Below are 12,961 nucleotides of genomic sequence, written 5' to 3' on the forward strand. Positions count from 1 at the left end.
GAATGAGGGGCCTGCCGCAGGCACTGCTGCTCTGGGAGGCATGGACAGTACGTGCTGTGCAGCGTATAAAACAGTCCTGCTCCAAAGGCTTGTCCTGCCCGGGCAGTTGGGTGTCTATTGAAAAACATGGCAGGCTTTCCCAAAATGTTGTTTGGTTTGGTTTTGTTCTTCCCACAAGTGTGGTTATCAGCAGTTCATTTCTTCTGCTTATGTATATTCTGTCCTGATTAATCTTAGAGTCTATGGTTTGGATATCTGTGGCTTCCCCCAAGGTACAGTGAAGCAGAAGGTTGAAGGTTTGGTGGTATGAATCTTGCAGTAACTAATTATCCAGAGAGGTTTTAAAATTTTAGTATGATCTTGCCTGGCAGTCCTTCATGCTTTCAGCTACATGTAACTTGACTCATTGAACAAAAGGAGTCTGGAAGGGTATGTTGAAAGACCTGTGGAGACCTATGTATAGGCAGTGGGAGTTTGGAGAGAGCATATGAAGAGATAAGAAAATATATTGTTAAAACCCTATATGTTTTTTTGCTTACATAGTAGAATATTTGAATCCATTTGAGACTAAATATTTTGGAGTAATTTGAACTGATTTCTTGAGCAATGTAGTTGTTTTGGGTGGGAGCATGATACAGGGAAAGAGGCTGTTGAAGGAGATTAATTTGCCATGTTATTCTGGGTAGTGAAAGTGGAGCAGTGGCTCTCAGTGATGAGATCAGCTAGCGATGATGCTGTTTATCTGTGCAATGGCTCATTCTTGGAACCCACTTGAGTTCAGCCGCTTATTCGGGAAGCAGGCAGTGGTAGGGCAACGTGGTAAGACTTGGTGGGAAGTAAGGTGGTTAGAGAGGAAGGTGGTTCCGCTTCTACTCATGAAGTTGAAGAAGGGGATTTCCAACTTTTCCTTTTACAGAATTTGAGAGTTGATATGAGAATCCTAAGTCTTTCAAGTATCCAGGATGGAGTTTGAAGATATTTGTGAAATGGATAAAATATGTAATACTATTGAACTGTAGATACAGTTATTCCCATGGATTTATTAGTTGAGCCTCAGAGTGAGAGGAACTCATTAGGAGGATGACTAGAATAGGACACCGAGGCCCCAGTCTCACTTGGAGGGCAGAGTGATGTGTGTGCACCCCTGAAAGCCCTGCCTCCTCCTCTAGCTCCATCGTCAACGTGCCTGGTGAGTCAACGCTTCGGCGGGATTTCTTGAGACTGCAGCAGGAGAACAAGGAACGTTCTGAGGCTCTTCGGAGACAGCAGTTACTACAGGAGCAACAGCTCCGGGAGCAAGAAGAATATAAAAGGCAGCTGCTGGCAGAGAGGCAGAAACGGATTGAGCAACAGAAAGAACAGAGGCGTCGACTAGAAGAGGTAGGAAAAGGGAAATGTCCAGTTGGTTTTCTTTTTCTTTACTTACATTGGTAGCCAGACACTCAAAGGAATGTTTTCTGTGGCCACCTGATATAATACTTTTTCCCTGGCTTACCTGCTCAGGTGATTTCGGAGGGAAAGCTTACGCTTTCAACTAGCAGGCCTTCACATTCCTTGTGGTCTTCAAAATGTTTTCCTTGCTTGTAAAAACTCAAGGACCTGCCCCACAGTTACTCATCATCATATTTTGCTTAGATGCAGAACAGCAGGGGCACAGAGATAGCATCATACCAGTTCTGTAAAGGCTGTTTCTGTTTGTGGTTTAAGTTGGCAAGCTCAGGCTTGACCCGATTTCTTTTCTTTCCTTGGCCTCTGGGTCCAAGTTCACATGTACATATTTTTCTGAAACTTCAGACTTTTCCACAGGAAAAATGTTTTTTCTATGAATGCCTTAGCTTTAGTTTTTTTTTTTTTGTTTTTTTGTTTTGTTTTGTTTTAAATAATGCCTCAACTATAGGTACATTTAAGAGTAAGGGATGAAAAGGGTGCCTGGCTGGCTCAGTCAGTGGAGCTTGCAACTCTTAATCTCAGGTTGTGAGTTCCAGCTCAGTGGGTGTAGAGATGACTTAAAATCTTTAAGAAGAAGAGTAAAAATGAGAAAATAATTACGTTGGATATAATCCACCTGATCTTCTGTAATCTAGTTGTTAATGTAGTGGAATTAGTTCTATTCTGCAGTAAGGAACTATATTTTGTACTACCTGCTCATTTAATTCAGTAATACTACTAATATTGGTGGTGTGGTTACCCAGAGCTTTTTCATTTGTACTTCATAGAAGCATCATTTCTATTTCACTTGGGGCACAAACACACACACAAAAACCTTTTGGTTTTTTTCCTATTATTTTATATTTCTCAGCTCTAGTTTTCTCATTCATAATAGTACAACTTCACTTTTCTCATTCATAGTAGTTTCTGTTTCTGTTTAATTAATTCACCTTGATTCATATTTCTTACAGCAGAAAAAGAACATAAAACAAGAAGGAAACCCTGTATTGATACTTAACAGTGGAGTTTAATGTAAATAACAACACATGGGATATTACCCAAGTTTTTTAAGAGTATTTCATGATTAGGGGGAATTTTTGTTTTGTGTGTTTTGTAGTCTGAATCTGAAAACTTTATACTTTGTTCCTAGTTTAGAAAACCAGCTCCCTTTAACTAAGGAGACTAGAAATATTTAGCCCGGGTTTATGGAAGAAAACATAGGACATAATCTTCCTCTGTAAGAGGGACCACAGTGCTGTTTACCTCTTTTTGCAGTTTATTTGCAGACTCTTTTGTAGTTTTTTTTTTTTTTAAGATTTTATTTATTTATTTGTCAGAGAGAGAGAGAGAGGAAGTGCGAGCACAGGCAGACAGAGAGAGAGAGAGAGAAAGAGAAGCAGGCTCCTTGCCGAGCAAGGAGATGGATGTGGGACTTGATCCCAGAACACTGGGATCATGACCTGAGCCGAAGGCAGCCGCTTAACCAACTGAGCCACCCAGGCGTCCCTCTTTTGTATTATTTTTAAGACTCTTCTCAGTGCTCTTTGAACATAACAAAAACCCAGAGTGGTCTAGGGTTTGTTGAAGTTGCATGCTGACCATTCATATGTGAGAATGCTTGAGTGTTGAGGCTCTGGTTATTTCTAGTTCTTTATGTAATATTTTCTACTGTCCATTTAAACCCTGGACTGTACTTTCCCTAAAGACACGATATAGGATAGTTTGATGGTTTATAACATTAGCTCGAGCTCATTTGTAACACATGCCACGGAAATTGCTTTCAGCCCAAGTGGTAGTGGGACAAGTGTCCATTATCCAGCGTCTGTAGGGAGGAGGATTACACAGTGAAGGCTGGCACTGGCTAGAGGAGAGAGACTGAAATTTGACAGCCATTTTGTTTTATTAGTTAAAACAAAGACTAGAGGATTAGGGATGTGGGCTAAATGAGAACTTCGCACTTACTTGCTTCAATTAGCCCTTTAATTTCAGCTTCTCGGTAAGAGTTCAAATTCAGAGTCACCTCTTGGCACCTCTTAATCAGGAAAGATGGAGCTGGGTATCAAACAGGGAACATTTGCATGAGTAGAATCCACTAATTTGGATTCTTGATGATCTAGCTCCTTTTTACTAGTTTAGGATAATTAAGCGTTATCTACACTCTAGGTCTCAGAAGGTAATTTGGGAATATTTAAACCATAAATGGTTTTTAGTTCTTTATTGACATTAAAGCTTCAGTCAGAACTGTTTGGGGAATAGGGATTCCTTTTGTTATTAACGAAGTAGATAGAGATGGTCCATCTCAGTCATAAGATAAATGACAGTTAAGACTAAAAGGAGAGGGGTGCCTGGGTGGCATGGTAACATTAAATTGACACTTAATAGTAAGTGTCCAACTGTTGATCTCAGCCCAGGTCTTGATCTCTCGGGGTCATGAGGTAAATAAAGCCCTGCCTTGGGCTTCACGCCAGCTTAGAGTCTATTTAAAATAATCAAAGGAATGACCCCCCCCCCCATGAAAGATAACAAATATTTGTCAGTGATTGACAAACAGAAATGGCCCCAAAGTCAAGGTTGTAGGGAAACTGAGTACAGATTTTCCTTTCTTTGCAACTGCCACAAAATCCGACTCATCGGCCCTCTGCAGATGAGTGCTTGGCCCTTCATGTTTAAGAAATCAGTAGGTATGTATACTCTGCTCTTCTTTTGTTCATTGAGATGTGCTGCTGCTAGGATCCTTCACCTTTATCTTCCTCTACTTCCGCCTCCTTGGCTCCTGTGTGAACTGGAGATCTTAGAAGTCCTTGCAAATATTTTCGATGCTGTCTCTTATCTTGCTGGAAATGGGGTTTCTGTTTGTATTTTCCATTTTCTTTTTTTGTTTTCTGATGGTCTTAGGCTGAAAGGGGGAGAATGTGGAGCTCAGGCAGCATTCACACTAGCAGCTTCGGTCTAGTCCTTTCCTGGACCTCACAGCTCCTTATGTGGTGAGTCTGCTCCTCAGTCTTTCTCATCAGGACCTGCTCAGGGTGTTCTCTACTTACTGAAGTATTGCATCTAGATTCAGAAGCCCATGTGGTAATGACCCCCTGCATCAAAAATGTTAACATGACTCTATTACCTTTCATATTTAGATGCATCATCACACCTCTGCCTCATATAGAATGTTGCCTCTGAGGGACACCTTAGAGTGGCTCAGTGGGTTAAGCCTCTGCCTTCAGCTCAGGTTATGATCTCACGGTCCTGGGATCAAGCCCCACATTGGGCTCTCTGCTCAGCAGGGAACCTGCTTCTCCTTCTCTCTCTGCCTGCCTCTCTGCCTACTTGTGATCACTCTTTCTGTCAAATAAATTAGAAAAAAAAAACTTAAGAAAAATAATTTGAATGTTGCCACTAGCTCTTTTTTTTTTTCTCTCCCATAAAAATTGTTCTCAGACCAGCTTTTCCTCCCATTCCATTCTTTCCCTTTGAGGGGAAGCACGATGAAGGATATTATAGTGTCATCTTATCCTAATGGTTTGTGCTCTTGTTGCATTGAGTCTTGATATCTATTAACTGTTTCTCCCTGCTTCCATGACCTATTTCCATATACTTGATTAGCATGTTTTCTCATTCTTTGTCTCTCTCTCTTTTTTTTTTTTAATTAATTAATTAATTTATTTGACAGGCAGAGATCACAAGCAGGCTGAGAGGCAGGGAGAGAGAGAGAAGGAGGAAGCAGGCTCCCTGCCAAGCAGAGAGCCCGATGCGGGGCTCGATCCCAGGACCCTGGGATCATGACCTGAGCCGAAGGCAGAGGCTTTAACCCACTGAGCCACCCAGGCGCCCCTCTTTGTCTCTTTTTAATGCAGATATTAAGAGCGGAAGATCAGTAGTCTAAGTTAAGATTATCATGTTATTAGTTGGTATAGTTTGGATATGTTTTTGAACCTCTTACATATTTAAATAAGTTTCCTGTATAGTTTATATTTCTTTATTTCGACCTGATGGAAACTTACCAAATTATTAGTAAAAGCAAGATATGTTTGTGCTTTGGTTTGCTACTTTAGTAAACTTTAAAAAAGATAATTTCTAAGGGAAGATTTGTTTGAGTAAGCCCTTGGAGCCATGATAACACCAGTACCTTATGGTTGGGGTATTGTAACTGTATATAAATGATATTTTTAGTATATATAGGAGTCAAAATCAAACTTTTCATTTAAGGTTAAAATTTATCCTTTCTTTCAAAAAAGAAACAAAAAGAGGAAGAAAGAAAGAAAGAAACCCAATTCCCTATCTCTACCCAGTCTTCCCTTTCGGGAAGAGGACCGTGGTACCTGTGCTCTGTAGACTGTTTTAGCCTTGGAGTTGGAATTGTCATTTTGTGATTTTGGTTGCTTCAAGTTGGGGGTCAGTGTTAATGGCAGCCCCAGCAATTTCTTTGCTTTTTATTCTACCAAGAGGACACTTGGTTATAATCACTTCCAGCATTTCTACAAATTCCAAAGTGACTAAAATTTTAGAGAGTGGCTGGAAGTGAAAGAAATTAAAAACAAAAACAAAGGAAAGCAAGAGAAAAATAAATCTTCTGTGTGAAGTGAGTTCTGTACTGAAGTTAACCTGTAACACCAGGAAAACAAAAAAATTTTTCTAATAAAAAAATTAGTAAACTGCCCCATGTATTTATTGACTCTGAGATCTTAGAAGGAAGCCATGGTGGACTCTTTTACCCCAACTGGGTCTCCATGTATCGTCGAGCAAGAGGAACAATTTCCTCACCCCTCTTTGCCTACACAAGGGCCTTTGTGTGGCAGATCATGTCTATCTCAAATCAAGAGTCTGTATTAGTACAGTGCAACTTTTTTTTTTTTTTTAATACAGTTCCACCTGTGATACATGCATCGGGGGGGTGCTAGTGCCCCTACAGCCCAGACCTTGCTTTCTATCAAGTTGGCAGCTCCAGATTTTTTTTGCAGAGGGTAGTTGTCTTGTCTTTTAGAACTCCATGTAAGTTCTCCTGTGTTCTTTTGACATCCTAGTCTAGTGTTCCGTTATATTTACAGTAAAATTTTATAAGAGTTAGCTTAATTCAGCAAATGTTACTTTGTTGCCTGAAGGTGGGAAAGAATTGTCTTTGGGTAGAAGCAAATAGTTTTTCTACTAAGGCTTCATCAGAACTTGTACAAATAAACCTCAATGATTGATGGTATATCTGTGCAGTAAGTAACACGACCTCAGAAGTGCTTGGAGGTAGCCGAATGTAAAGAACAGACTGGTTTATTAAAGTCATTTAGTTTCTACTAAGGCCAGTAATTCCAGTGGAGTGTATTTAAATGGACCTCACTATTATCAGTGTGAAAAGTTTAGAAAAAGTTTTTAGAATGTGAGATGAAAATATTACTTTTAAATACCAGACTAGAAAGGGAATCTAATTAAAGCATAGCTGGAAAAGTACATACTTAGGCATGCTTGGGAAAATTTTGAGGAATAGGAGAGCTCTATAATTTTAGAGATTTGGAAATCACTTTATAGCGTTGTGCAGTTTTTCAGTTTGTTTGATTTTGTTTTCAAAGAGTGATTTAAGGAAATAATGATTACATCAGTTTGCAAATGCTTCACATGATTAAATCATGTTAATCATTCCTAGTGGGGAAAGCCTGAAAAAGGCATGTCTGTTAGAGTCTCCTAGGTTTTGTTATTTGAAATCACAGGCAAAAGGTTAATCCAGTATGAATTCATGGTACTTGGTTGATGGTTGATGGCATATGTATTTTGTTTTTGGCTACCTTCTTTCAAGGTTCTATTGTAAGAGGCCAGCTTTTCACTTGAACCGTCTAGTAAGATACATTTACTAAGGGCTTTCTTCTAGTTTTAGTTATCCCTCCTCCCTTAAATTGAGAGCCTGTTCTGAGTGAGGTGGTTTTACGGTTGGTAGTTTAGAACCTTGCTCTTGGTCCAGTTTACAGTTTCAAATGTTAAAGAGGAGTCAGTAATTGCCTTTTTTTTTTTTTAACATTAGCCTCAGTCTTTTCAACCAGTTGATTTACAAACCAAAACTTGCTTAGTAGGATATTTGTAGGAAACTTAGCACTTTCCACATTGTCTTGTGGATTTTTTTAAAAAGCATATGGCTTATGTTACTATGAGACTTGAAGGAGAGGGACTGTATCTAGTTTATCTTTGTATTCTGATCATGGTGCTTAATATTTCTCAAATGGATGAATGGATCATTTGTAGTCCTAGATGCATCTCTGGAAAGAAGGGACTTATTCTTAAAATTTATACCCATTCTTAAATGGAATTCTGGGCTTGAGATCTCTAATTTGAGTTCCAGAGACACCTTAAAGTTTTTTAAAGGACATTATAGAATGTCCTGAGGCATAAAGGATATGTTGTATAAAGTATGAGGCACTATCCAAATGTAATCATTATTGTTTAAGTCTTTATGTACTCAACAAGTGATCTCAAAAAGATGGCTTTATCATTTGCGACCACGTGGATGGAACTAGAGGGTATTATGCTTAGTGAAATAAGTTAGTTGGAGAGAGAAAACTATCATATGATCTCCCTGATATGAGGAAGTGGAGATGCAACGTCGGGGTTGAGGGGTAGGAAAAGAGTAAATGCAACAAGATGGGATCGGGAGGGAGGCAAATCATAAGAGACTCTAAATCTCGAAGAACAAACTGAGGGTTGCTGGGGGGAGGAGGGGTAGGTAGAGGGAGGTGGCGTTATGGACATTGGGAGGGGTGTGGCTCTGATGAGTGCTGTGAAGTGTGTTAACCTGACAATTCACAGACCTGTACCCCTGGGGCTAAAAATACATTATATGTTTATTTAAAAAAATTTAAAAAAATTTTTTAAAGATGGCTTTATGATTTGATTGGATCTTATTAGGACATAGAGATATGAATGGATTCTTTAGTCTTTTATTACTCTAAATGCTAAATGGCTTCCAAGACAGTGGTTTTTGTCTTGGTTGCCATATGTTCCTTGTGAGGGTTAGATTCAGCTCAAAAAAGTATTTATTATGATATCTACGACAGAGTGAAAAAGATGAGCAAAACATGATTCCTGCTCTCAAGGAGTTTATGGGGTTTTTTTGTGTGTTGACCTAGTAACCAAGAGTATGGTACTTTCATAGGAAACAGAAGAAAAAGCCGTTCGGAGGTTTTCATTTGACAATTGAGAGCATCAGTTGTACCCTGTTCTTGTTTGTAAGATGTTCGCTTACTGTTATTTTATGGTGTGCATTTTGAATTAAACTTCTAATAATTTTTAATTGTGATAATTTCATTGAATAATTATATAATAACAGTTATATTGACTTTGGAAAACATTTGAACAAAAACAATATGATGCTTATCTCACTTCCATTGAGAAATCCTGGTAAAGTGACTGAACAAACAAAAATGGTATAAACAACAAGGACAAGGAGAGCAAGAAAGGAAACCAAATTGTGGAAATTAGTGCATGGAAGAGTGGAAACTTTAAGAAGGCTAGTACTGCAAATTCTGGAAGAGAGTAAAAAATGAGAGGCAACAGGTGAGGCTGAAAACATGTATATATGGACAGTTAGATTCTCCCACCCCAGGCACCCAGGCTGCTGTGTTCCTCCTTCTCAGCTGGAGCAGATACAGACTTCCTAGAAAAAGTGAACTCAGAGCCTCAGAGCATTAGAGAACTCCGGTACAACTGAGTATGTGGAGAGAGAGGTACTGTAAGCACTCTCACCTTAGCTCCCATAGTGCTGGCAACCACCTTATCACAGATGCCCCCTTCTCTTTTGCACCTCCTACTCAACTCAGGCAGGAGATTGGGAGGATGCTTAGAAGATTGCAGAGATTCCTAGCTTAAGGGACATAAGGCCCCAATGAAATGACTGTACTGCCTCACATCACCTTGCATTAAAGCTTAATAGTTACCAAGTGTTCTTCCCAGCCCTTATAGGTGGCTTTTTACTGTCTTACATGTGAGTGGGCAACCAAGATTGTGGGCACTGAGAAAAATCTTTAATGTGAAAGATTCCAGGACAAATGGAAGAAGGACCTTGAAGGACGTAGACAGTGTAGGGAACAGACTAAATATTTCACACGTACGCACATGTACAGAATCTTAATATCCTTAGAATGAGAAGAACATATAATATTCATAAGAATGTCCAGAAAATAAGAATTTTTGAGAAGTTTTTTTTATAAATAAAAACTCCCGAAAGTATGGGGTGTATATATTTGAGTGTGTTGGCGGAGGGGGTTAAGTTTATGGGGAACAGAAGAGAAACAGAATCAAGCCAAGGGCTTTAACTTCATTTAATTAGGTGGTCCGGGAAATAATTACTATAGGGAGAACCACAAAAGTAATTCAAGGAAAGTTTCTGGAACTAAGAAATAGAAATTCTGCACTAAAAGATATACCGAGTACCCAGCACAATGAACAAAAAAAGACCCATAGAAACACACATACATTGTCTTGACATTAAAAATGTCTGGGATGAAAAGAGGATCCTGAAAGCCACGGTGGTGGGGAGCAGGTATAGAAGGGTGTGCATGGGTCTTATACTAAGTATCTATCAGTCATCTGAATGGTCTGAGAGTCTCCAGGAACACCGTTAGAAACTAGAAAATGACATAGCTGTACTTGTGGAAATCTGAGGGAAAATTACTTGTCTCGGCCAAAATTACGTGTACATTGTGAGGGTTAAAATTCTGTGGCCTGGCCTGCAAAGTCCCTAAAAGCCTTTTGCCTTGTCTTTATTACTCCTCAAGAAGCTGCTAGAGGATATGTTCCCACATATGAGGAATAAATTGACAAGGGCTCTAGGAAATGGAATCCTGCACAAGAGAGAGGTGAGAAGGAGTCAGTTAGTGGACAAATACAGGATTCCTGAAGAGCAAGCAGTGTTGGTTGGCAGAGGGGAAGAGAGGCTGTGAGAATCAGTCTCTAAGACAAGAAATTTTGACTGTATTGGAAGGAGGTCTGTGGTGGTATAAGAGACTTTACAGGGATGTCTGGGTGGCTCATTTGGTTAAGTTGCTGCCTTCAGCTCAGGTCATGATCCCAGGGTTCTGGGATCGAGTCCCGCATCAGGCTCCTTGCTCAGCAGGTAGCCGCCTTCTCCAACTCTGCCTGCTTATGTGCGCTTGCACGCTCACTCGTGCTCTCTCTCTCTCTCTGACAAATAAATAAATAAAATCTTTTTAAAAAATTAAAAAAGAGACATTACAGATAATTTTGTGATGGACCAGTGAAACAGACAACAGCAGCAAAATTAAGGCAACTAATAGCTCCCCAGTAAACTCAAGTTTGCCTGAATATGATTTTCATTTAACAGAAATTGTTACAGGACTGGATTAGGAGCATATGATGGTGCTGTATGAGGGATATTCTTTGGGAGAAATCAACAGATGATGTCTAAAGTGGAAAAAAATTAAATAGCTCTTATGAACTTAATTTAAAAATCGGGTTGTAAATACTATGGGTAAAGCTAAAAGCATTGAAAGTGGTTCTACCTTGGGAATAAGAACTGGGGGTGAGGAGAAATGGAAAACCTAATTTTTTATATAAGCCTTATATTCTTTATGACTTTTTAAAGTACTTAGTAGTTTAAAATTTAAAATGTAAGGCACGCCTAGGTGGCTCAGTCAGTTAAGCATCTGACTCTTGATTTTGGCTCAGGTTGTGATCTCAGGCTCATGAAACTGAGCCCTGAGTGAGCGTGGAGCCCACTTGAAATTCTCTCCCTCTGCCCTCCCCTCCATGTACTCTCTCGCCCTGCCCCCAAGTAAATAAAATATTTTTAAAATTTAAAAATGTAAATAAATTGGAAAAAGCTATTTGTAAGATTGCTTAAAATGTGCCTTTTGTTAGCATTTAGTTAGATTTCTTACTGGGCTGGGAGCCCTGCCATTTCCTGATACTTGAGGTGACAACAGCCGAAGAGAGGGGAGATGACAAGTGGGTCCTGGCGGAGTGGGTGGCCTAAGATCACACTTTCACTTAGTGGATTGGGCAGGCAGCGGCTCCAGGTGAGAGGGCTGGCACATGGAAAGCCAGGCTCTGATCCAGGTTCACTCCCGCTCTGCTTCTCTGCCGCGGCTTCCCCTATTTTCTTCTGGAGACATGGGAAATTTGAATCTCGAGGCTGGTTTAAGTTGGATGCTAGACTGTGTCTGGCTGCCAGCTGTGTGGTCGTTGAGTGGCAGGCAGCTGGTTGTTTCTCCCAGATCAGGACTCCCATTGAAGTTGTTTCCCCTTCCGGCTCTCTGGAGGAGTCCATGTACCTAACAGCCTAAGTGTCAGCAGAGATGGGGATGGGGATGGCTTTGCTTTGAAATTAAAGAAAAAAAATTTAATAATAAGAGGAAAAAGCAAGTATAGCCTGTGGCTTTTCTTTCTGTTACATGATACCATGGGTTTAAATGGGGACCTTCACTTCAACATTATATCTGAAAATTGAATGTTTACTTGTCTGCATGGTATATAAGGAAATGGCAGTAAGCACATTGTGGGTCCTTGTCTCTGTGGTCATGCGGCATTGCTTAGAACATTGGGGTGTCTTGGAAGGGTCTTTAATCATGTATCAATCCCATCAGTAAAAGAAACCAAAGACGTAAATCTGGTAGAGATACATCTATTTATATACTCTTGCACTGAGTATATATATTATAGAACATGCAAAAAGAGCTATTTTAAAAGGGTGAGCTACAAATATGAGTAAATAAAAGTTCAGTGTTTTCTTTTCCTAGACCTCCATTTATTGTTTTGCTCACTTTTAGAGACTGCTGATATAGAGACCCATTATCTTAGTTCTTTACTTCTTTTCTCCTCTCTCTGGTAATCTTGCTATGTCAGGGCACTCTCCCCAGGGTGGTGTGGTGGGCAAGGAAGGGTAAAGTTCAGGTCTTCTGAAGAGGAATGATTCTCTTAAAGTTCATTGCTTATGAGACCTCTGTAAAATTTTTTCTCACCACAAACACCAACTTTTAACTAAAAAAAAAAAAGCAAACTTCAGAGCATCATGATTGCTGATATAGACTCTCTCCCTCCCACCCCTACCTCACACACCTCTGTCCTGACAAGTCAGAAAATAGGCTCAGGGAGAGAACATGGCTTGTACCAGGGAAGCAGAGTCAGGACCACAACGCCTGTTCCTTGAGTCATTTCACTTCTCTTCTAGGATTCCATGGTAGACTGCAACTTCTCAAAGGACCCCTCTAACCCATTTTGGCTTCTTTGTTGTCTAGAAGTTGTAAAATTCAGTGTCCGTGTATCAAGTTCTTTGCTTTTTCTAACCTGTTCATATTAATTTGATTTACTTGGAACCTGAGTTCTCAGAAGCTAAGGGGGAGGTTTTAAGGGTATAGGTACTACTTCCCTTTCTTCTTTTTTCCCTTTACTTCATTCTCCTGTTTTCCTTTTGTCTAACCAACTTGGAAGAAAATTGTGTACATACCCTATTAGTTAGTTTTCTGTCCAGCTTTGTTGTGATTGTAGGTTCTTTCTTTCATCCAGAGGTGGGGCCCTTCTTGCCTGGCCTGCCAGGTGTTTGCTAAACCAG

The 12,961-nt window shown here is 39.9% G+C and overlaps 1 protein-coding gene across 50 annotated transcripts in view; it reads left to right on the forward strand.

Moving 5' to 3' along the window:
- Positions 1-12,961, forward strand: part of MAP4K4 (mitogen-activated protein kinase kinase kinase kinase 4) — a 195,561-nt gene that overhangs the window by 137,249 nt on the left and 45,351 nt on the right. For all 50 annotated transcript variants that reach the window (XM_082747104.1, XM_082747118.1, XM_082747114.1 and 47 more), the window contains exon 12: positions 1,170-1,380. In XM_082747104.1, the coding sequence (XP_082603230.1) occupies positions 1,170-1,380 (211 nt within the window). The remainder of the gene's footprint in view (positions 1-1,169; positions 1,381-12,961) is intronic.

The sequence above is a fragment of the Mustela nivalis genome, assembly GCF_964662115.1.
Source record: "Mustela nivalis genome assembly, chromosome: 8".
Taxonomy (NCBI): Eukaryota; Metazoa; Chordata; class Mammalia; order Carnivora; family Mustelidae; genus Mustela; species Mustela nivalis.